This window comes from Quercus lobata, chromosome 3 (genome assembly GCF_001633185.2).
Source record: "Quercus lobata isolate SW786 chromosome 3, ValleyOak3.0 Primary Assembly, whole genome shotgun sequence".
Lineage (NCBI taxonomy): Eukaryota > Viridiplantae > Streptophyta > Magnoliopsida > Fagales > Fagaceae > Quercus > Quercus lobata.
Genome location: NC_044906.1, coordinates 26,676,454 through 26,701,424, shown reverse-complemented (window position 1 = coordinate 26,701,424; position 24,971 = coordinate 26,676,454). Strand labels below are relative to the sequence as shown.

The window sequence follows — 24,971 nt, the reverse complement described above, 5'->3', positions numbered from 1 at the left end:
CCCAGCAAACCCATCAACTGAGAAGATCAAAACAGTGAAACAAAAACCGTAAACCCAAGTGAAAAAAAAAAAAAAATCAAACCCATCAAACGATCAAACCCAGTAAACGGAATTGATCAACCCATCCACCAAGCAAACGCAAATCAAACCCATTAAAACAACCCGCAACCTATCAACCCATCCACCACCACCGAAGGAACCCAATCTTCGCCGGCATCGGACTGGGTTGTCTTCCTCGACTCTTCACTGGCGTTGGATCGATATAGGTCTTCCTTGTGGATTTCTCTGTTGGGCATGGAACTCTCCGATGGCATAGGCGTTAGCTAGTACGGTGAGGAGTGAATAGAAGAAGGAAAGGAAAAAAAAATTAGAGTAAAACTTTGATATTTATTTGCTACAGTAATTTCAGCTGAGCTATAGTACCCGTATCACCAAAATAATCATCCACGTTTTTTCACTTATTTGCTATAGTATTTTCAATTTTTAGGCTGGGTTTGGATCCAGCTTTTTGCGTTTGCGTTTACGTTTCTTCACTTTTTTTTTTTTTCCCAGCTGCTGCGCACTCATTTAGGGAACAACGGCTACTGTTCATGTGAACAGTAGCCGGCCATTGTTGACTTTTCAGTGTTTTTATTAGTTTTGTGGGTCCTGTGAACAGTGTACGGGACCCACAAATCTCACTTTTGAGTAATTCTTTCATTAAAATTGGGTCCCACAATACTATTCACACATTTAAAAATTATTTTGCTATAGTGTTTTCAGTTTTCAGTTTTCAGTTTTCAGTTTCAGCAAAATAAGTTCTATCCAAACAGACCCTTAGTTTCAGAAAAATAAGTTCTATCCAAACAGACCCTTAGTGTTAGTAATGTTGGTTCGCTTTTCAATTTTTTTACAAATTTCATATTAAAGTTTGCTCCAATCAGTGGGACCTTAGGTATGACTTTTCTTTTTTTGTTTAGTTTTTGTCATTAAATTAATAAATATATAATGCAATAAATCAAAGATGGAGTTGAGATTTAGCTACCGTACTACATGCCTTAATTGCTAATGGTTTTTTTTTTCTTTTTTTCTTTTTTGGTAATTAATGCTTATGGTACTACGAATGTGTGCTTCATTCCAAGTTCCAACCTAAGCCTAGACAAGTCACTAAATCCTTCTGCTTATATATTTCATTGACTCTGAAAAAACAATTGCTTATATATTTGACAATTGCACCCAAAAAAAAAATAATAATAATAAAATAAAAAGTTGTTTGACTAGATCATTTAAAACGTGTTTGGGTCCTTTAAAATGGGTTTGTATTCATTACTGTGTGGAAATTTCAAGAAACTCCAGAATTTGATAACTATTTATAAAAAAGGCACAATTTTTTGACTAAAGGTTCTGCCTTTGTACTATCTAAAACCCTTAATGTAAATGTTGGGGAAATTTTTTAAAATCCCCTTAATGTCTATGTGTAAATTAAAATGAGTGTTTACTAAGGCTGCGTTTGAATCGGCTTCAAACCAATTTCAGAAATCAATTTCCGAAAAATGCATGCGTTTGGCTGTCACGGAAAACATTATTTTCCGGAAAATGATTTCCTGTTGACCGAAATTTTCAGTTTGACCACGGAAATGAATTTCTGCCTTCATTTTCACTTCAAAGGATTTCCGGAAAAAGAGAGAGAGAGAGAGAGCGCACGCGCGCGAGAGGAGAAGACCAGTCCGAGCTCCAGTCCACGCCGATCTCCAGTCCGAGCTCCAGTCCACGCGTGCGAGAGGATAAGACAAGTCCGACGACGGCGATCGACGCTTCGCGAGATCGCGCCGTCGATCGCGATCTCACCTTCGCGAGATCGCGTCGGATCGAGATCGCAATCGACGGCTCGATCTCGCGAAGCGTCGATCGCGAGATCGCGCCGTCGATCGCGATCTCGCCTTCGCTAGATCGCGCCGGATCGAGATCGCGATCGACGGCGCGATCTCGCGAAGCGTCGACCGCGATCTCGCGAACGCGAGATCGCGCCGTCGCGAGATCGCGACGTTGATCGCAATCTCGCCTTCGCGAGATCGCGATCTCGCGAACGCGATCGGATTTTCTGGATTTGTGTTTTCTGGGTTGTGGCTTGTGTCTGGATTTGTGTTTTCCTTTCTTCTTTTCCAAACACTAGAAAATATTTTTCGGAAAATTTTTTGAAATGCAACCAAACACACAGAAATATTTTCCTTTTCCAGAAATTAGCATTTCCGGAAAATATGTATTTTCCGGAAAACGTTTTACGGCAACCAAACACAGCCTAAGTAATAACAATGTTGTGAAAACAAAAACAAAAAAAATTTAGCAAGTACCAAACATATCCACAATAAAATACCAAATCTTACATAAAATACTCTTTAGTGTTGAGAAAAAAATCACAGGACAACTCTAAAAATTATCCACCATAAAATAGAAATTACAACTCTCAAATTAGTCCTATTAAGAATGCGTTTGGATTGGGATGAAAACTTCTGCGTTTGCGTTTTTTTTTTTTTTTTTTTTTTTTTTTTTTTTTTTTTTTTCACGCGTTTTTGAGCGTTTTGAGTGTTGCGGCTACTGTTCATGTACTGTTCAATGAACAGTAGCCGCAAACTTTGACTTTTCAAATTTTTTTGGGACCAATCACAGCACATCGTGTACTGTTCATGGACCCACAAATTTCACTTTTCAGTAACTTTTTCATTAAAAATGGGTCCCACGATACTAATCACATATTTAAAAATTATTTCGCTACAGTGTTTTTCAGTTTTCAGTTTCAGTTTTCAGTTTTCAGCTGTATCTAAACGGACCCTAAATCTACAATAAATTGAATATGCACCAAATAAGGCCGAGTGGCCTTTATTTGCTTCAGCCAAAAACCAGCGTGTCCCACCTCAAGTCATGTCTCATTTAATGAAGGCTGACTTTTCTACAAGCTTGCAAGACAAGCTCATTTAGAGCTTTGATAAGGTGTGGGCTGGACCCATGGTGCTATGATGCACCTAACAATAAATATATTGTTCGACTGTTGGCAGGAAAAGGATTCCAAAGCTGACCTGGGTAGAACTCTTCCAATTGTCTTTGTGTGCACTATTAAGGTAGTAATTGGATACATCCTCTTTTTATATTGATTCCCCTAATTAATCACAATAACATGAGGATCTAAATAGTGACATACTAATATTAATTGCAGGGGATTATTAGCTTAAAATTTATATATTATAAGAGCTTAGCATTGACATCTGCAACATTTTTCAGCTATAGCTAAATCTCATTCTTGCCGTTACCCTCATCTTGACTATCTCAATTTGGTATGATCATGTTTCTCTCAAAATTAATGATCATGGTGCTAAAACTTTGTTATAAAACTTTGTTACTACATGTGTATTAATTCTATAAAAGAAGTCATTTTTATGGTGCTACAACTTTGTTCCTAGATGTGTAAAATATAATTGAAAGTCACAAATAAATTAATTAACTAGAGCATTGTATGGTAACTAGTATATAATTTTATTTTAATTTGTTTGAAATCCACGTATGCGCTGGGGTTGGGATACTCAGTAGTTATTATAAGACCTTATGATGCTTGGCATTGGCTTATTTACCTTGTAAATTTTTTTTTTTTTTTTTTAAATAATGGGTATGTCTGAATTGAAAATCTTGTGGTCCAAAAATTCCAAACTTCATCATTCATTTTCACTTCTCATTGCTTAGTCATTTGATCATTTGTTATTTTAATCTTTCTTTTAAAAAATATTATATTTTTAACTCACTATTGGGTTCTTGGAGCTACCATAGAGTTCTCTATCCTTTATTTTGTCCCAGTTTTTCATTTGATGCTTGGATTTGTATTCAACTCAAAGCTATTGCTGGTATTCCTATTAAGTGGGCTAGTTTACAAGAAGTAGCAACCTACCTTGTGAAGAAAGTTGGGTTATACTTGGTAAGTAGTTCACTTCTATTACATCTATGAATTATCATTTAGCTTTTTAATAATCTTGTTAGTTGTTTTAATTGTTACAATATGAAATATTAATGTATGTAAACTCTCTTGTTGATAATACTTGAATGATGGAAAATTCTCTAGAATAACTTACTAAATTCAATTGTTAGAGAACTTGTTTAACTCATCGACCCACTTCTTCTCAAGTAAAAAAGTGTTTGTTGAAATTATGATAGGGACATAAAGATGGATAAAATAAAGTTGGATGCATGAAGAAAATGAAGAAGATAATAGTGATGAGGTATATCAAGAAAGTGAATGTATTAGGGTTAATGCAATAATTCAACAAGAAAATGATGAAGACTTAACTCTGTTACATAGAGATGATGTGATAACAATAAATTTGGGGGCCTTAATAGCTGTTGATGATATATATGTACAACTTGATGAAAGTATGTTCATCAATGATGACTTGTCTAATGAGGAATGGGATACAAACTCCAACCATGAAGAAGAAATTAATATATAGTGATGATGATGTTTTAAGCTCAAATCAGGAAAAAAGATTTATCTAGCAATGATGAATCTATTGGAGATCTTTGGGATGAAGATTAAGTTGAGTTTTGATGCAAGTTAAGTTTTGATACAAGTTAAGTTTTGTTAAATACATAAAGATTTCATATCTTCTCAGCTATGGTATTTTTGAAAAATAAAAATGTTAAAATTTTATTTGGATGTTAAAACTATTTTGTATGCATTTTTGTCATTTACTTTAGTTGACCTTTACATTAGTTTATTCTTTTTATTTCAGGTTAAAATGTCGCATGCCTTGGGCTACTGATGATGTTGAGGGGAGATACATTTAATTGCGAGCTTAGTTGTATATCTTCTTGAAGTATTTGTTATTATTTGATTAGTATTTGAGATGGTAGATTTGAATTTAAATTATGTATATGATATTGAACTTGGGTATTGTTTTTCCTTATTAGTAGTTATTGACTGTGTTAAGCTTACATGAGTATTTGTGATGTGTGAGATTGTGGTTTATGATTTATTATTATTTCTCATTAGGTACCCATGTAAATTTCAGAATGTAAATTTTAAAGAAAAAAAAAATGTAAAATATTATTAGTGACGAAATTGTCGTCCTAATATTTTATCATATCATTAGTAATGACAAATAATATCATCCCTAATACGAAATTTTTAGTGATGACATATTTATGGTCACTAATATATCATTATTTGTGACGATAGCAAATGTCGTCGCTAGTAGTGACATATTAGCGACAACAAAAATGTCATTGTTAATAATAATCTACTAGTGATGACAAAAAAATTCGTCACTACTAATGAACTAGTAGCGACGACATTTCGTCTTGGGTTCTTGAGTTATTTATGACGACAATTGTCACTATAATTGATGACTTTGTCGTCGTTAATGGTATTGTATTTGCGACGACATTAATATCATCACTAAAAAACTTTTTTGTTACCATTTTTGTTTAACGAAAGTTAACGACGACATTTTTCATCGCCAATATAATTAGCGACTATATTTAAAGCATTAGTGATGACTATATGCCGTCGCTAAAGACCAAATTTCTTGTAGTATATAGCATCACACGGAGACACACACATAGTTTATACATACAATTACTCTCCCTTAATGTTTGATCATTTCCTTTTTGTTACTTGATTGGTTCAGAGAACCTTATAAATGCACCTCCATAAAAAAAATGATTAGTTCAACAAAGGGCACTATCCATCAAAACCAAACAAAGCTCAAGGAGATGAGGAAAAAGATGGATTGAAAGCAACTTGCTTAGCACAACTAAGCACTTCTTGAGGCCCAGCTTCTTCTCTGCCAACACCCATAAGATCAAGGTAATATAGGTAATGGGAGAAAATGTTGTTCATGGACTCATTATCACCATGACCACAAACAAGATCTCCGTAAAGCACATTCATGGTAGTACCAAATCCAGAAACTCGCTGGGCTAGAGTGTCATTTTTGGTGGGTGTCCAAGTGCCAAGAAAGACATCATGTGCTGAAGGCTGATGTTTCTTAACTGGCATCATCCATCTCCAAATCGCAACTTGGAAGGCCAAGGTAGCATTTTGCTCAATGTATTCTGGATGGTTTAATAAATCCACCTCCAAATCTTTACCTGCTTTTCCATAATTGTAGTTCCTGTTGAAAGCATAAGTAAACAAAAAAAAATTCGAATTGACGCATGCAATTTGAATTGATCTACACTAAATTCGTTTGAAGAATGCATCACTTAGATACTCATATTTGAATTATGCTAGAAAATAATCTCATTTTGGTGTATTTCTTAATAGATAAACATAAATCTTTGAACGAAATTTCAACTTTGTAATGCTCATCACAATAATTCGAATTGGAATTCATTTCCTTGTTATATATAGCATGAACTCCATGCTAATTGATCCATGGTGGCCAATTTATTTCCACCTGAAAAACAACAACAAAAAAAATCCACTTTTACTTTGCATGGATATGTTGTGCTCCAAATTAGTTTAGTTCCAACTTAAATTGTTCTTTGGAGAAAATGAATTTAGTTAAATCACCATATGATTAGACTCACTTACAAGCCAACACTTTTCATTCATTTGGTGAAAATACAATATAAATTTTTTAGGTTAAATTACGAAGCTAATCCTCCAGTTATTGAATAAAGTTCAATCTGAACCTTATACTATTAATTCTAACAATTTAGTCACTCAAATTTAAAATTAAGTCAACTTCATACTTTGGTCTAATGTATGTTTAAATATAAACATAATTAAGAGTTGAAATTGATTTGATTTAAAAAAAAAATTACATTTTCTATAATAATCTTCTAATATGTGTTCTATTATCCTCCTTAAATTTTAAACGAAGAGAATATTCAAGGATGAAGTAAATTCGATTTTGAATTTTTTGTAATAGATTTTGAAAGTTGAGGAATTAAATTGGCACAATTAATTTTTGAAAAACTAAATTAATACAATTGAGGGATCAAGTTGAATTTTACCCTATAGTTGAAAAACCAAATTAGTGATTAAACATTTTTTTATAAGATTTGTTTTCAGTTAAACCATTTTAATCAAATAAAGCTATACAAAGCCCAAATTATAAACTATAACATCAATACATATAAGAGATTAAATAACTAAATGATATAAAAGAATTAAAACATTAAAATCCATTTCCAACTTCATCAAATTAAAACTTGCTTTTTGATATATATATATATATATATATATATTAAGAGAATTTAGAAAGTTATGGCTTTAAGAAATGTCCAAAATACCCCTAATCTAACTAGATTATCTTTATTCTTAAAAAATAAAAAAATGGGGTTAAAATTGTAATTCAACAAAATTAAAAAAAAAAAAAAAAAAAAAAAAAAAAAACAACTACTAGAAAACTTTGGATGAAGTTTCAACTTTGGATAAAATTAATCAACATAAGATGATAAAATAATTCAAATGCAAAGATATATATGGTGTATGATCAATGTTAGTGTAAATGATAAAGTAGATACCAATAGATAGGTAGAGGATCACAACCAAAGTATGCAACTCCAAGAGCACATGGATAAGCTTTTTTGTAGTGCTTATCACAATAATTCGAGTTGGAATTCATTTTCCTGTTATAGCATGAACCCCATGCTAATTGATCCATGGTGGCCAATTTATTTCCACCTAAAAACGACCCAAAAAAAAAAAAAAATCCACTTTTACTTTGCATGGATATGTTGTGCTCCAAATTAGTTTAGTTCCAACTTAAATTGTTCTTTGGAGAAAAAGAATATAGTTAAATCACTATATGATTAGAATCACTTACAAACCAACACTTTTCATTCATTTGGTGAAAATACAATATAAAATTTATATGTTAAATTATGAAGCTAATCCTCCAATTATTGAATAAAGTTCAATTTGGTCCTTAAACTATTACTATCAATTTAGTCACTCAACTTTAAAATTAAGTCAACTTCATACTTTGGTATAATATATGTTTAAATATTAACATAATTAAGAGTCAAAATTGATTTGATTTAAAAAAAAAAATTACATTTTCTAAAATAATCTTCTAATATGTGTTTTATTATCCTCATTAAAATTTAAACGAAGAAAATATTCAAGGATGAAGTAAATTCGATTTTGAAATTTTTGTAATAGATTTTGAAAGTTGAGGAATTAAATTGGCACAATTAATTTTTGAAGAACTAAATTAATTAATACAATTGAGGGACCAAATTGAATTTAACCCTATAGTTGAAAAACCAAATTAGTGATTAAACATTTTCTTTTATAAGATTTGTTTTCAGTTAAACCATTTTAATCAACTAAAATTATACAAAGCCCAAATTATACCCTATAACATCAAATATATAAGAGATTAAATAATTAAATGATATAAAATAATTAAAACATTAAAATCCATTTCCAACTTCATTAAATTAAAACTTGCTTTTTGATATATATATATATATAAACTTGATATATAGGGGAGAGGTTTTGAACCGATACAAACTCTTTACTGTACAAGCAACTTTATCTTCACAATAAGACAGATAAAAAATTTATACAAACTCTTTCTCCCCTTCATGTTTGAACCATTCCATTTCCTTAGAAAAGGATTAGTTCATGAGGTCATGCTCTTCCTCATCAAGTTTAAGGAGATGAGGAAGAGGATGGATTGAAAGCAACTTACTTGCCACAACTGAGCACTTCATTAAGTCGTGCTTCTCCTTGGTCAACACCCTTAAGATCAAGGTAATATAGGTAGTGAGACATGATGTTGTTCATGGACTCATTATCACCTTGACCGTAAACTAGATCTCCGTAGAGTACATTCATATGGTAGCACCAAAACCAGAAACTTGCTTGCCCAAAATGTCATTTTTTGTGGGTTTTTAGTAGCCAATAAAGACATCATGTGCTGAAGGTTAATGGTCCTTAATTGCTTTCATCTGCCTCCAAATTACAACCTGGAAGCCCAGTGTAGCATTTTGTTCAATGTATTTTGGATGCATGGTTAAACAAATCCATCTTTAGATCTTTGCCAGATTCTCCATAACTATAGTTCCTATTGAAAATATCAGTAAAGAAAATCATTCAGAATGTGGCATGCCACTCTAAATTGATCCATAATAGATTTCTGGACAGGGAACAGAAGACGCATGCATGTCTTATAGTGTAGTAAGTAGGTTGCATATGTTTTTCCCAAGTCAGTTACCTAGATTTTTTTTTTTTTTTTTGGAAACCAGTTACCTAGATTTTTTATTTTTTATTTTTTTAAGGAAAGAGTCTGTGGGGCCCAACAATATTTGGGCCAGCTCTGAATAAAAGCAATCTTTTGGGCCAGCTCTATTTATTCGTTGAGGCTCAAAGGCCCAAGCCGAGGAAGGTTATGGCCCAGGCATTGTAATGCAAGTACAAAATAAGCACTGGGATACAGCCGAGGACGGTTCAATCCTCGGCCGGTCCAAAGTCTCCTCGGAAGAAAGGGCAAAAGTGGTATAGAAACAACTTGGGAAAAAATCTGAAATATCTGTACCAATATAAAAGGGTCTGCTGGAAAGCGTAAACAACTGGGGAAAACTGCTCTTACTGCCATTCAATACTCTGCACCTGACAAAGACATACTCTCCAGCTTTTACAACCACCCCCAACCACTCTGAGTAAGGACTGATGGGACAAGTATCAGTCTTGGAATGTTGATCCTACACGTGGATGAAGGATAAAAAAACATAGGTTAATATAAAAGGAAAAGGAAGCAATTCATAGAAGTGGCTGGGAAAAATGGCCAAAAACCAGAACCTCCCAGCCCGCCTCCTAGAGAAAGACTCCTAGGGCGAAAATGACCTAACCATGTATGGACATCACGAAAGACTTACCGCCTGGTGACCAAGGCCTAGCTTTTCAAACCCACGCTCTACAAATGATATTGTTTGAACCCTTTTACGTGCGAACCCAACACTGTTGTAGTTTGATACGAATCGTGTCCTTACAGAGTCAATTACCTAGATTTCGGTTAAAGAATGCATGCCTTACGTACTTTATTTGAATTACGCTAGAAAAAGGGTTTCATTTTGATGTTTTCTTTAACAAAGATAAATTAAACTCCATAAAAGTTTCAACTTAGGATAAAATTGAACAATACAATATGAGACTCAATTTTAATGCAGAGAGGTAAAGGACGTATGATATGTTAGAGTAATTAAAAGGGTAGATACCAATAGATCGACAGAATACCCCAACCATAGTATACAACTCTAAGAATGTATGTTTAAGTGCTTTATATAGTGCTCACCACAATATAAGTCCATGTTGGTCCTTACCAAAAGTTGACTTAATAGTCCAATGTTAAATCACTATATCTACGATGGATGCATCCATTCATGGATTTCAGTCGTAAATTAATGACAAATGTTATGTTGATAATATTTTTACAATATTTTCATAATAAATTTTTAAGTAGTGGATTGTTATAAATTATTATTAGTGGAGTAAAAAAATAATTTTAATAGCAGGTTTAAATTAAAACTAGTAACAATTAATTACCTATAATTTATTGTAAAAATATTATAAATATAACACTTCTCTAAATTAATATAATATGTAAATATTGATAATTAGAAAAATAATGTAAAGGACCATGTAAAATCTTTTATATTGAGGTCAACATGGAGTTTAAAATTTTAAATAGATATGCTTAATAGATCATTACCAAACTATCCTTTTGGACCAGAGAGGCTCAACGGGTCCCATCACTGCAGAATGATTAGATTTTGTAAATTCCTGTTTACTCGAAAAGAATACAAGTAAGAAACACGTGAATTGTGCATTCTAAACTTTAGGGATATGTTAGGGATATGATATATATATATATATATATATATATTTTTAATAATAATTGAATTATTACGAATTTTTATTGGTATTGTTCTTGACCCATTAATGACATTACTTTATTATTAACAATAAAAAATTGTTATTTATGAAATATTTTGTGAAAATTATTTTGACTCTAAAGTATAAAGAATTAGCCCTTGAAAGTTTGAGACTAATTGGTTTTCTATCCAAAAAACCAAAGAAGAATTAACTGATTAATATTACAAAAATGAAAAAGCCAAAAGGCCTTTCTTCTTGTTAGGGCAGAGGTTTTAATCTTGTAGTGTGTTGGGCCACAAAATTAGGGCCAGTTTGGTAATGTTGTTTTAGTAATATTATTTAAATGTTGTGAAAATACGTGTGGGTGAAAAAATATTGTGAAAATACATATTGTGTTATTTAAACAACACTAACAAACAGACCCCTAATCTAAACTTTTTTGAACCTTCAAAATTTGAACCAAGTTTGTAATTTGAGTAGTTGCACTCTACAACCTTGCATACCAAATTCATTTTCAAAATCCGTAATTTTATAATATAATGATATCTTCTACGTTTTAATATATATATATATATATATATATATATATACAAAAGTGGAAGCTCAAATATCAAGATTGATTGTAAAAATATTATAAATCTTAAAAAGATTTGCACAAGAAATAATAAGAATGAAAAAACCCAAAAGCAAAATACACAAAAATCACATAGAAGAGAAGAAAAAAATCTTTAATTATTTGATATATAAAAAATTTGTAAAAAAAAAAAAAAAAAAAAAAAAAATTCTTACTTAAATTCATGTCAGGCCTCAAATTGTTTGAAGCTGGTCCTTGCATTGTGCGTCTGAGAATTTCGAATGACAGTATATTTCTTTCATTTATGTTAACCTTAAACAAAGTAAATCTACATTTTCTTTTATACCTAACCAAGCGCAAAAAAATGGAATACCTTCCAAGATTTCACAACTAAAATGCTTATCATACAAACATAGAAAGGTTTGCATCAGCGGTTCTATTTCCTTGCATAGATTCAAAAGGAGTTTGAAACAAGTCAACAACTCCTTATAAACGAGTTTTTTCTTCCACTGTTGCAACTTTGACCAAATGCGCTTTTTAACATAGCTGAAACCTTCCTACCATAGAAACAACCAAGATATTTCTCAAACTGTCTTATGATTGGGACCCAGAGGGCATCTTTTAATTCTTCCTGAAAGATAGGTATTATTTCAATCCAATCCTAAATTCTAATGGAATATACCTAACACTTACGAACATTATCTCAATCCAATCCAGGCGGCGTCATTTTGTTTAAGCCTTTTCCATTAAGTGTATATATAATGTGTAATGAGTTTATGGTTTAAACTTAAGTGTTGTTAAACTATCAGATTTAATTTGAAACTTCTAAAATTGTAAGATTTATTTTGGAACAATCTTTAAACTATAGATTATAATTTATTCAGAAATTATTTAGTAAAAAAAACGTAAAAAGAAAAGTGACAGACAAAAAGAAAAAGATTCCATTTCCCTTTTGCTAATGGAAGACTTGGGGATTGATGGTCTATGTCTGCCCGTGTATATCACTCACATTGGATTGATGCTTTGGGACTCAACAAGGAAGACGAATTTGAGCTTCTGCGTCACATACAACACCCCCCCCCCCCCCCCCCCCCCCCCCACAAAGCAACCAAAAAAAAAAAAAATCCTTTATGATGGAGGACTTGGGGATTGCACTTTACATTTAGACGTGTGAGGAAAAGGTAGATACCAATAAATTGGCAGAGCACCCCGACCATAATATACAATTCTAAGAGTTCATAGATAAGTGTTTTTGTAATGCTCATCACAATAATATGAGTTAGAATTCATTTCCTTCTTGTAGCATAAACCCCATGATAATGGTTCCTTGGTAGTCACGTTATATCCACCTGAAAAGCACGATCATCCACCTTTTACTTTGCATAAGGGAGTAAAGGATCATTGAATATACATCGTATACAACTTTAATTAGACAATAACTGTTGGGGGACCACAATTTAACTTCTTACAACCACTCTAAAAACAAACCCATGTGGTGTAATGTCGAAAACCATAAAAGATTTGAGTGTACATTCCTCATCACCAATTGGTTTTGAGATGAAATAACACAACTCATAGTTTGATAAATAGTATCAGAGCTAAGGTCATGGGTTTAGGTCATGGAAGTGTCATTGTGAGGGAGGGATTGCTAGAGGGACCACAATTTGACTCCCTACAACCACTCTAAAAACAGGTCTACGTGGTGTGATGTCAAAGACCATAAAAGATTTGAGTGTATCTTTTTTATCCAATTAGTTTTGAAGTAGAATGGCACAGCTCACGGTTTGATAATAACAATTCAAGAACATATAGTGCTCCAAATTCATTTAGTTCGAACTTACAACCCAATCTGTTTTTAGAAGAAAAGGATCTACTTAAATCACTCTTTGCATGTAGATTCACTTACAACCCTATGCTTCATTCATTTGCTTAAAAAAGTTTACGTTTCAATAGGTAAATTAAGATTTTAATCACAAATCTCATCCTAGAGCCTAAACAATATAAATTTTTAACTTTTTCATTAGTTAATCAGTAAAATTTTTAACTTTTTCATTAGTTATTCAAATAGATGTTTAACAAAGCTCAAATTATTACCTTCAATAAGAATTCTTAACAAATCAACTAAACTCCAGAAAAGAGTTTTAACGTTAAAATTCATTTGCAACTTTACCAATTAAAGCTTGCTTCGTTTGGATATTGCAAATTAAAAGTACCTTTTTTATTTTCCAAATAATCAATTATATACATCTTGTGTAATTATGATTTTATTGATGATATTTCAGTTGATAAAACAAATCCGTAGCCTTAATTATCCATCATTTCATAACCAAATTAATATTATTTTGTGATAAAAAAATAGCAAAATTTGATTAAAAAAGTAAACAGATGTAATCATATTTTAAGATTTGTTCAACTTGGAAAAAGAACCAAACCAAACAGGCAACAGTCCACTAGGCCTACAATAAAATTAACTATTTCAAATTCAAATACTGTGTACTGATCAAGGTAATATAGGTAATGGGAGATGATGTTGTTCATGGACTCGTTATCACCGTGACCACAAATAAGATCTCCATAGACATAGAGCACATTCATGGTAGCACCAGAACCAGAGACTCAGCCAAATTATCATTTTTGGTGAGTGTCCAAGTACCAATAAAGATATCATGTGCTAAAGGTTGATGCTCCTTAATTGGAGTCATCCACAATAACATACAATTCAGTTACTTTTCTCTCCCCTGTAGGAGTCCTCTCTCTCTCTCGGCTTAGCATGGGTTGCTTTCTCCCCAAATCTCCGTGTGGGTCTTCACTTGGCATGCCTTAATCTTTCAAGGTAGGGCCATAATCAAGTCTTCATGGACCAGGCGGTGATAGATGGCCTTCAGCACTTCCGGCTCACTAAAGAAGAAGAAGAAGAGATCTACATCACTCCTATGTGCAGATCTGATCTTCTTGAAGAATGTTCTTTGAGCCTATTTGGTCCTCTGCTTTTGGATCGTCATCAAAACCAACAAGCCTTGAAAAGCACACTTCAATCGGCTTGGAAAATGGGTTTCGATATGAGAATAGTTGATGTGGAACAAACTTACTCTCCAAACTTCTCATATATTTCTTTTTGGAGTGTGGATTTTGAAAATATAACCGTAGAATTTCATATCAAATTTTATTCAAAACGGATATTATTTACTATTTGATCAATTAATTTATTTTTTATATACAACTTTAGATTACAAAAACTTGAAATTATAATATTTATTTGATGACATAACAATTGATTTTTGATTTTCTTGAAATTTTGTAAGTATTAAGGATGTAATAAGAACATGCAATCTAACTATTAGATTTTTAAAATTCACACTCAATATAAGTATATATGATGAGTTTGTATGGTTTCTCTCCAAACTGATTTGAAAAACTTTGTTCATTGACGTGGGTAAGGACATATTCCAGTTCAAGTTCAGTTTAGAATATCAAAGAGTGTGGGTTGAAAGGAATGGCCGTGAAATTTTGATAACAACTTGCTGCTCCTCTGCAGATGGAAAAAGGGTCTCTGTGTCAAATATCTCCTTCACTCACTCTCTCTTTTGGGTCCAAATTTGGGGTCTAGCATTTGAAAACATGTCAGAAGTTGGCAGAGATGTGGGAAACAATTTGGGGCACTATATTGAAACGGACAAAAGCTCATGGCAGTCAAAACAAGCTAAATTTATGCGGGTGCGAGTAAACCTTCCGATTAACAAAGCTTTGTGTAGGGGAGGTAATGTGGTCAACAGAGAAGGAGGAAAGTTCTAAGTTACTTTCAAATATGAAAGGGTACCCAACTTTTTCTTTTTGTGTGGGAAGTTGGGTCATGATTAAAGACATTGCTCTAAATCTCTAGATAATCATAATCAAGATAGATAATATGGGGATTGGCTTAGAGCCAATGGAAATCTCAAAAACGGTTTTGGAAAATCCAAAGCTTCCAGCAGTGAAGGGTACGAAGATAGAGATGTAAGACCTAATGATAGATCCTATCCAGTGACATCCAACTTAGGGGATCTGGCGTTGGAAACGACAAAAAATCAAGAACTGGTCAGAGTTTGAATGACATAACTCCGGTAAGGGTTAAAGCAACCACATCAACTTGTGGAAAAGATTCAGTCTATTTTATACAAAAAACCTACTTTTTCTATTTTACACCATCACTTTTACAAAACACCTACATCAGTTTATTTATTTTACAAGACTTTTCAATAAAATATTCATTATTCATCAATTTTTTATTATTATTTTCCTTAATGGTTATACTTTTTTAATTTAAACTTATATTTTAAGTAAACTACCAACACCGGTGGCTCGGCCAATGGAGCCGCTTGTGGTGCAGGTCCGATGGCCCATAGGATTGGTGTCTCCGACCATTGTACCGCCATCACCGGTGGGCTGATTGTTGTAATAGTGGCTCTGACGACCGCCGCCTATAACTAAGTATATACCATGTTCAATCAATCCGAAAACAGGGAAGAAATAGAAATTTAATACAATTTAGAAAACTCCAAATTCTTCAAACACTCCCTACACACGGGGAAACTAATCCATATCAAAAGACATAAAATTTAATCCTCACCTGAACTCTAAAATAATCAAATATGAATACACACAAAAATTGAAATGCTAATAAATTCCAAAAATAACTTCGGGTGTGCTTCGAAGAATCCCTAAAAAAAAACCCTAAACCAGAAAAAATTTGAAACAAGAAACCCCCAAAAAAATTAGTTTAGAGAAACTTTCAAGAATCTTGATTGAAACCAAAAAACCCTAAAATCTCAATGAGAAAAACCCATACCTTTTTTAGAGAAATCAGCTCCAAAGTCTGTCAATAAAGAAGATTCCGTTTGTCAATTGATCCACCCTCCTCACAGAATTGCAAAACTCCCAAACCGATCACATTATTATTTCCTGTGGTGATGAGAATGAGTAAAAGAATTCAGACTGTAATATGAGAGGAAGAACTCAAGAGGGAGAGGGAAGCTGAGACCTGAAAGAGGCGTTGGTGTGCTCAGTGAGAGGAGAGAGAAAAAAAAAGAGCGAAAATGAGGTTTTTATTATACTGTACAGATAATATTATTTTAATGGATAAACGGGTTACAGTGCCTGTGTAAATTTACACGGGTACTGTAGCTCGTTGAAAATTTTAGATGAGTTTAGATAAATTTAAATGGACTGATGTAGTGTGTTTTTTGGTTGAAAATGTGTAAAAATAGTCAAAATGTGTATCTTACACATTTATAAAAGAGCTGTTGTGGATGCTCTTAATACAATAAAATTGTTAGCAGTTCAGGCGGCTGAAATTCAAGTGGGATTGGACAATCCAGGAAAATCCAGTCACATACCTAGTACTAAAAAGACCTCACATGTTCAGCAAAAAATGCTGACGTCAAAACCCCACCCAAATGCTTCGAGTAAAGACATTAGAGACGAATCATCAACTGTGGGCTTTCAAAATCATTACATCCATGAAGTCTTAGAAGTCACCGGCCCTTTGAAACCAAAAGAAGGGCAGATCTCTAACCTTGATCAGCCTATTACTCAGTTGGGCTCCGACAAAGGAAATTAGATAAAAGTCAAGGGAAAGTGGAAGAAAATAGCTAGAGACTAATTGGTTTTCAACCCAAAAAAACAAAGAAGAATTAACTAATTAATATCTTCTTCCCTCAATGATATATGCATATCCCTCCAAAAAAAAAAAAGATATATGCCTATTTTCGTCCCCATCATTTTTTAACAATGATATATGCATATCCCTCCCAAAAAAAAAAAAAAAAAAAAAAAAAATCATATATGCCGATTTTCGTCCCCATCATTTTTTAATATTCCAAGAATAAATACACATATAATTGTTTGATTAAGAATTTAAGACATTTTTTATTTTGCTAATAATGCTTTTTTTATTTATTTTTTATTTTTTTATGATATGTTAAACTTTTTTATTGGTAGATAGTGGAAGAGGGAAAGGTGGAAATTAGTGGAGGGAGGAGAGTGGGAGGCATAGCCCCCACTAGACTTTTAAAATTTTTCCCTCCTCCTTTAGTTTAATATGAAAATTTTTAAGGTATGTGTAGATTTTGTTTAATGACCCCCTTTGTATTTTTATTTCTTTAAATTATTGCAAAACTTCCTTCAAAGTAATGTTGCAAAAGTAAAAATGTCTCTTTTTATTATTATTTTAATATTCAATATATATATATATATATATAACTCATTAAATTTAGGATCATTTAAAGCATATGTTTCCAAAAGTACATAAATTATAAATCTTAAATCTTATAAGTAAATAACCACCGCATACTCTTGGTGCGATAGTTACTCTATAAATATAAGTACTTGTAGGGTGTGGGGGGTAAGGGCTAGGGTTTAAGTCTCTAGAAGGGAGTTTCACACACATATACACTTAGATTAGGATAGAATAGAGTTTCTATCTTGTATCCAAAAAAAAAAAAATCTTGCAAGTAAATATTCTTTTTCTACTCTAAAAGCAAACTCTGATTAATTTGGAGAAATATTATGTCCATACACTTTTACGACATTTCCATATCAATAATCCTAAGTGACAATATGCTAGTGGTTCTTATCTGAATACACTACAACATAATACTTTTAATTAGCCACCACTAACAGTTTGTTACCTAAAATTTTTTGTGAAAGTGAAAATGTTGTAAATGTAGTATTTATCATTCATTTTGTATATAGATATTAGGGATATAGGATTATATAAAATATTTAAACTCTTTTTCATTAGAAGAAAATATGTTGTAATTTTTATGGTTAAAATTTTAGGATATGTACTTATAAGTTGTAATATCCATAAACAAAAGAAATTTTGTTTTAATTCACTATTATTATATACTTATCTTCTATTATATTATATTGTATGTCTTAAGGCATACAAAATTGACATTTAATATTTAATCTATTCAAAATTAATTGATTTGTATACATTTAATGTTTTCTAGAAACTATAATTATAGTGTAACGTGTAATCTTTAATTTATTTAACAAAAATATATGGATTAAATTTTAAAGAAAATTAACTGTGATTAATATACTTTGGGAAGTCATTATACTTGACTTAATGAAAGAAAATATTTTGTCTTAAATTATATGTAATTGTTTAATTGACTTAATGAAACTTTCTTATGTACGAGAACATAATGTATTTCAAACATATGTGTTCAGGATAAATTATACACAAAATGTCTGTGTATTATTTTGTGGATTTAAAAATTATAGATATTGTTAGGCTAAGTCCCTAGGAAAAATTTATGACTTTGTTTAAAATGAGATTCGAACCAAACACATGTAATACCATAAAATATGCTATTGCTATTGACCTATCACTTGAGACCCTCGAGTATATTACACTTAGACCAACATAAATGCTTCTCTCTCTTTTTTTTTTTTTTGTACGTTATGCTTAATATAAACAAAGGAAGCAAAAAAAGTGGGACACATTCCAAGATTTTACCAATAAAATACATATTATACGAACATAGACAGGTTTGTAGACAATCCACTCTAAATAATTACACAATAACAATAAACCAAAACAAAAATATCTCAAAGGTTAAATAACACTAGCAAAAGGTTGCTGCAAATCAATACAAACTTTTATTGTCAAAGCAAGTTTAGCTTCACACAAAGACATACAAACATATGATAAAAGCTCTTACTTCCTCTTCATGTTTAAACTTTTCCTTCGGTTACTTAATATATATGTTCTTAGAACCATATTAATGCATTACCTTAGAAAAAAAATAAGGATTAGTTAAAGAAAGATCAAGGAGATGAGGAAGAGGTTGGATTGAAAGCAACTTGCTCAGCACAGCTGAGCTCTTCATGAGCCCTTGCTTCTTCTTGACCAACACCCATAAGATCAAGGTAATATAGGTAATGGGATATGATGTTGTTTATGAACTCATTATCACCTTGACCGCAAACAAGATATCTGTAAAGCACATTTATGGTAGCTCCAAAACCAAAACCTTGCTTTGCGAGAGAGTCATCCTTGGTGGGTTTCTAGTAGCCAGTAAAGACATCATGTGCTGAAGGTCGATGATCCATAACTAGTGTCATCCACCTCCAAATTGCAACTTGGAAGCTAAGGGTAGCACTTTGTTCAATGTATTCTAGATGGTTCAACAAATCCACCTGTAGATCTTTACGAACTTCTCCATAATTGTAGTTCTTGTTGAAAGCTTCAATAAAGTTGTTTGATGAATAATAAAATCTTCTCAAGCAGGAAACAAAGGATGCATACAAGTGTTAGGGTAGTAGAAAAAGTAGGTTGCACCTATTTTGTTCAAGAATCAGTTGCTTAGATTTCTTTTGAAGAATGCGTAACTTATGTACTTGTATTAAATTATGCTAGAAAAGGAATTCATTTTGATGTTTTGTTAACAACTAAACATAAAAATTTTATAAAAATTTCAACTTAGGATAAAATTGAACAATATAAGATGAGAAAATAATTGAAATGCATAAATATAAAGAATTTAATATTATTGTTAGTGTGATAGAAAAGATACATACAAAAAGATAGGCAAAGCACCTCAGCCATAATACGCAACTATAAGAGCACATGGATAAATATATTTTTTTTTGTGCTCATCCCAATTATTGTTCTAGTTGGAATTCATTTCCTTTTTATAGCATAAACCCCATTCTAATGGTTCCTTAGTGGCCACTTTATTTCCACCCGAAAAAGAATCATCCAGTTTTACTTTGTATAGCGAGTGATCAGCGAGCAAAGGGTCATTGAGCCTAGCTCATTTATAAATTTAATTACACAACCAATTCTTCATTACGTAAAGCTCATCCAAGAATCATTTTGTTCCAACTTCCAACTTAAATGTTTTTAGTAGAAAAGAATCTACTTAAACCACTCCACTCTCAGTAGATTCACTAATTACAACCTAAAGTTTCATTCATTTTCTCAGAAAATGTTAGACTAAAAAAAAGACAAAAACTAAATTAAGATTTTAATCATATATCTCATTCCATCATGACCCTAAGAAACAATATAAATTGTCAACTTTTTCATCAGTTAATGAGTAACATTCGTTTTCAGTTTAAATTATGTTAATAAAATTAGTGTGTAACAAAGCCCAAATTATACCAGGTGACATCAATTCTTAATAAATTAAAAAAACTAAATGACAGAAAAGATTTGAAAAATTAAAATTTATTCCAATTGCATTAAATTAAAACTTGCTTGTTTTGGATATTTCAAAAACAAAGTGGTTTTTTTATTTTTTTATTTTTTTATTTTTATATATATATCAAATAATCATAATATCTATCTTTAGGTAATCAAATACTTTATAGAGTTCAAAAAAATTATTAAGATAATTAGTAAAAATAGATTAAAAAACAGATTTAATCATATCTTAAGATTTATTCAAGTTGAAAAAGATCCAATCCAATCAGTCCATACTCAATACTCCATACTCCATAAACCTACAATAAAATAAGTCTTCAAACCTCTACAAAATTTGAACCCTCACAAATGAAATAAAAAACCAAACAAGAAAGAAGTCCTTACTCTCTCTAGCTCTCACACACACACTCAGGGGTGACTCCAAGAATTTTCTTGAGGGGAGTCATTAAGAAACTTAAATTAAACAAATTTTAATAAAAAGATAACTTGAATATATTGTGTTATTGAAAAAAAAAAAAAAAAAAAAAAACACATACATGAAATTTTACAATTTTTTTCTACGAGTTTTTATATTTTGAAATCGTCACATAATAGTTTATTATCAATTGTCATTATCTATTGTCAATGTAGATGTAACCATTTTATTTTGTTAAGTTTGTATAACATTTTTATTTTTGTGTAGTTGTCATTATTTATTAGCTATTTCATAAATTATTGACCTTATATTAATTATTGACCCACATAACCACATTCATCGATACATAAATAATACATTTAACAATCACTAACTTTACTTTTTTTTTTTCTTGAATCACTAGTTATATAACAAAAAGTTATTATAACATGATAACAATATACACATGTAACAAATATTTCTTGGTTATTAAATTATATAAAGTTATAGTATATTTATACTATATATATACACCTTCACACACATCACAATTCACACAAATAACATTATATAAAATAATAATAATAATAATGCACAAAATTAGTATCAAACACACACACACACACACACATATATAATATAAATTTATAATAAAGAGAGACATTCAGAACTCACAAACACTCACATTTTACTCTTAGACTCAGAAATATATAGAAATTCAGATAAAGAATAGAGATGAGATGAGATTCATGAGAGAAAGGGAGAGTGATTTGTATTGTTAATTAGTTTTGGGATGAACTAATCTATGTTGTTTGATTTTTGTGCTAAATTGATTTGTGATCAGGGCGTGCAAGATTTAAGCCAAGTTGTGCAAAAATATTTTTAAGGATAATTAAATTAATAAAAAAATATTATATATATATATATTTATATTTTTTTTTTTTCCAAGTCGGGGTTCATTTGAACCCCTTGACTTACAAGTGCGGCCGCCCCCGCACACACTGCCACACACATGTTCAACCAAACCACGAGGTGAAAATCCAAATTAAAATTTCCCAAGACAGAAACTGTGAAGTACTCACAGGAGGTTCTGGTGCCAACATGGGCAAGAAAAGCTGCGACTTCTTTGGTTCCAAAGAAGGTGGAGTTGATGTAGGTAGTACCAAAGCCATAGGGCTGGTAGTAAGCAAAGGCAGTGATTTAGCCGTGTTGCAGTTAGTACAGCTCTTTGCTCCTCTAACATATATTGGCAATTTCTTTGGGCACGGAGGTTTACATCCAAAACACACACTTCGATCCGCAGCTGCAGTGTGGTCACAATTGACAAGTACTAATAATATCAATGCCTTTGTCAAGATTTCAGACCATTTATACTCCATTTTTGCTCGTAACATTAATTAAAAGTGCGGTGGAGTTTGGAGAGAGGTCTGCACCCTGCACCTTCCTTATATATATACTGGGTGTGGAAGAAGGAAAGGAAAGAAAAGATAGTCAAGTGCGCCCAACTGTGCAATTCATCTTTCCTTGGCATCTTGTTATTGTGATGAAAGTTTGTGTGAATATAGAATTGTTTCTCCAAAAGGAATTAAAGTAAACACGTAATCTGCACTCTAAACTTTTATTAATTATCTACTAAAACACACGAATTAACTAATTAATTTTGGCAAAAAGCCAACAAGGCCTTTGTTTAGGAAATTAATACTCATTCCATTCCAAATTTTGATCCTGTATTCCGTTTTAAAATGTCCAAAAATATTGTCATGTTTCTAAAATTAAAACCCGCTAATTTACTAACTTTTGTATTATGCCCCTACATTATGGATAAACCACAACTTGCCTGCATGGCGAGTTGTGATGGTAAAGAAAAAGTTAAAAGTCTACAACTCTACCACTTATAATTCACAATTTAGACAAATTTTGACTTTTATTGTGTTCCTAGCATATTGCTACTTTATTTTCATGAGCATATTTTTTTATTTATTTTTTTTTTTAACCAATAGACTTATTGTAGCCAGTAGGAGTATTTTTTTTTTTTTTTGATTTAAAAGATAAGTTTGAATTTGAAGCCAAGCAAACAACATTTGTATTGTACGGGTTGTTCTACAATACCCCCTATTATTTTAGTTAACCCCCTATTATTTTAGTGAGTACAGACCGTACCCACTAAAATCTTAACAATCAATTCTAATGGTTTTAGAGCATCTCCAGCAAATTCATCAAATTTTTGTACTGTTTGGAGAATGAACAGTAACTTTTACCTATATTTACCTACTTTTTCAAATACACTTTCTAACAGATTCTCTATCCCATTCTCTATCTTATTTAAATATTATTTCTTCATTCATTATTTATTCTTTTTTTAACAACTACACATCTTCCAACATTTTTTTATGGGATAATTACACATAACCCATTTGTAGTTAGGACGAAAATCACTTTGTCTACCCCTGGTTTGAAAAGTATCACTTAACCCATCTGTGGTATATTCTATTTGTTTTCCATAACCCACCTCTGTTAAAATTAAGGATAAATAAGTATTTTGGTTCAAACTTTATGTCTCTCTCCTCCCAAAACAAAAAATAGAGTAAAAATGCAAGAGAAACAAGATCAAAAAGTGGTATTTATCTCTCTCTCCATTCACACAAATTTTAAACATGAAGAACATACCCAAAAAAAATAAAAAGCCTAACCCCATTGCCTCCCTCAACCCGAGAGCCGCACTCCTATCCTATACCAGTGTGTAAAAATAAAAAAATAAAATAAAAAAATAAAAAATAAAAACCTTAAAACCCACCACACAGTCACACAGACTTTCCCACAACTCTTGTTTTTCTTCAGTCTTCATAGAAACAAATGGTTCCAAACCCAACATCACTCACCCGCAAATCCCTACTCTCTTTCAGTTTCATGAGGTTTTCTCGTAGACCCATTTCGCATTCCACCCGAATTCCCACAAACCCAGTTCAGATTAGTGGGTTTCGTACCTGTTCTTCATGCCACTCTTACTCTCACTCGTTGAATTCTGGCCATGGAGCCGAGTTTAAGAGTTTGGGCCGTTCTGAAATGCGATTTGGGCAACTGGGTTTTGATCATTTTCTAGTTTCTGCGGTTTTGGATGGTGGGTCAGGTGGCTATGGAGGTTCTGGTGGGAGAGGTGAAGGTAGTGGTGGTGGTGGTGATGGTGGTGCTGGCGGCAGTTTATGTTGTTAATGGTTTCCAAATGTAGTTTATGTTATGCTTTTTGGTTTCCAATCTTTTTTTTTTTTTTTTTTTTGAAATTCGAGGAGTTAGCCAAAGGGTTGAGGGAGGCAATGGGGAAAACTTCTATCTTTCTTTTCTCTCTATTGTGAACCCATAACCACTGGCCATCATGATTTTTGCAAAAAAACAATAAAGCACACCCAAATGCAAAAACCAACAAAACCCACAAATGGTGACACAAAACCACCAAATGGAGAGCCACAACTCATTAATGGCGAGAAAATTTGTAACCACTTATGGAGAGCCAGAACCACCATGACAAGATGAAACCACCGGGCCGGGACAGGCTGAAAAAGAGATATAAAAACCATGAAGAACATGTTGATCTCACCACAAGTATCTCTCTTAAAAAGTTTCTGAGTTTTGGGTGTTTTGATTCGCGTTATGTTGTGTTTTGGTGTTAAGAGGTGTTTTTGTAATGGCTGGGCTTGAGGTGGGTTACAGAGATTGACAGAAACATACCACAGGTGGGTTAAGTGATATTTTTCAAACCACGGGTAGGCAAAGTGATTTTCGCCCTAACCACAGGTGGGTTATGTGTAATTATCCCTTTTTTTATTCAACACTTGATTATTATAATAGGAAAAAAAAATTTGAAAAATGAACAGTAGCCCATCAGACTTGATGAGCTACTGTTCATGAGTTTAAAAAAATTTTGGGTATAGAGAATCCATTGGAGTGGCTTTTTTTGGTC

General features: G+C 32.1%; 2 protein-coding genes and 2 pseudogenes across 2 annotated transcripts; 1 reads left to right on the top strand and 3 right to left on the bottom strand.

Annotated features, from left to right (window-relative positions):
* Positions 1-5,706: 5,706 nt before the first annotated feature.
* On the bottom strand, positions 5,707-7,648 carry LOC115982848 (chitinase-like protein 2). The gene is made up of 2 exons (XM_031105569.1): positions 7,495-7,648; positions 5,707-6,134 (listed from the first exon to the last, which is right to left on the bottom strand). Exons 1-2 carry the CDS (start codon positions 7,632-7,634, stop codon positions 5,726-5,728), a joined length of 549 nt encoding a protein of 182 aa, XP_030961429.1. The 5' UTR covers positions 7,635-7,648; the 3' UTR covers positions 5,707-5,725.
* Positions 7,649-8,629: 981 nt separating this feature from the next.
* LOC115980658 lies at positions 8,630-12,918 on the bottom strand (annotated as a pseudogene).
* A 6,323-nt stretch (positions 12,919-19,241) lies between these two features.
* On the bottom strand, positions 19,242-22,395 carry LOC115980657 (annotated as a pseudogene).
* A 1,474-nt stretch (positions 22,396-23,869) lies between these two features.
* On the top strand, positions 23,870-24,226 carry LOC115980656 (glycine-rich protein 2-like). The gene has a single exon (XM_031102889.1). The coding sequence runs from the start codon at positions 23,870-23,872 to the stop codon at positions 24,224-24,226; it is 357 nt and encodes a 118-aa protein (XP_030958749.1).
* Positions 24,227-24,971: the final 745 nt, after the last annotated feature.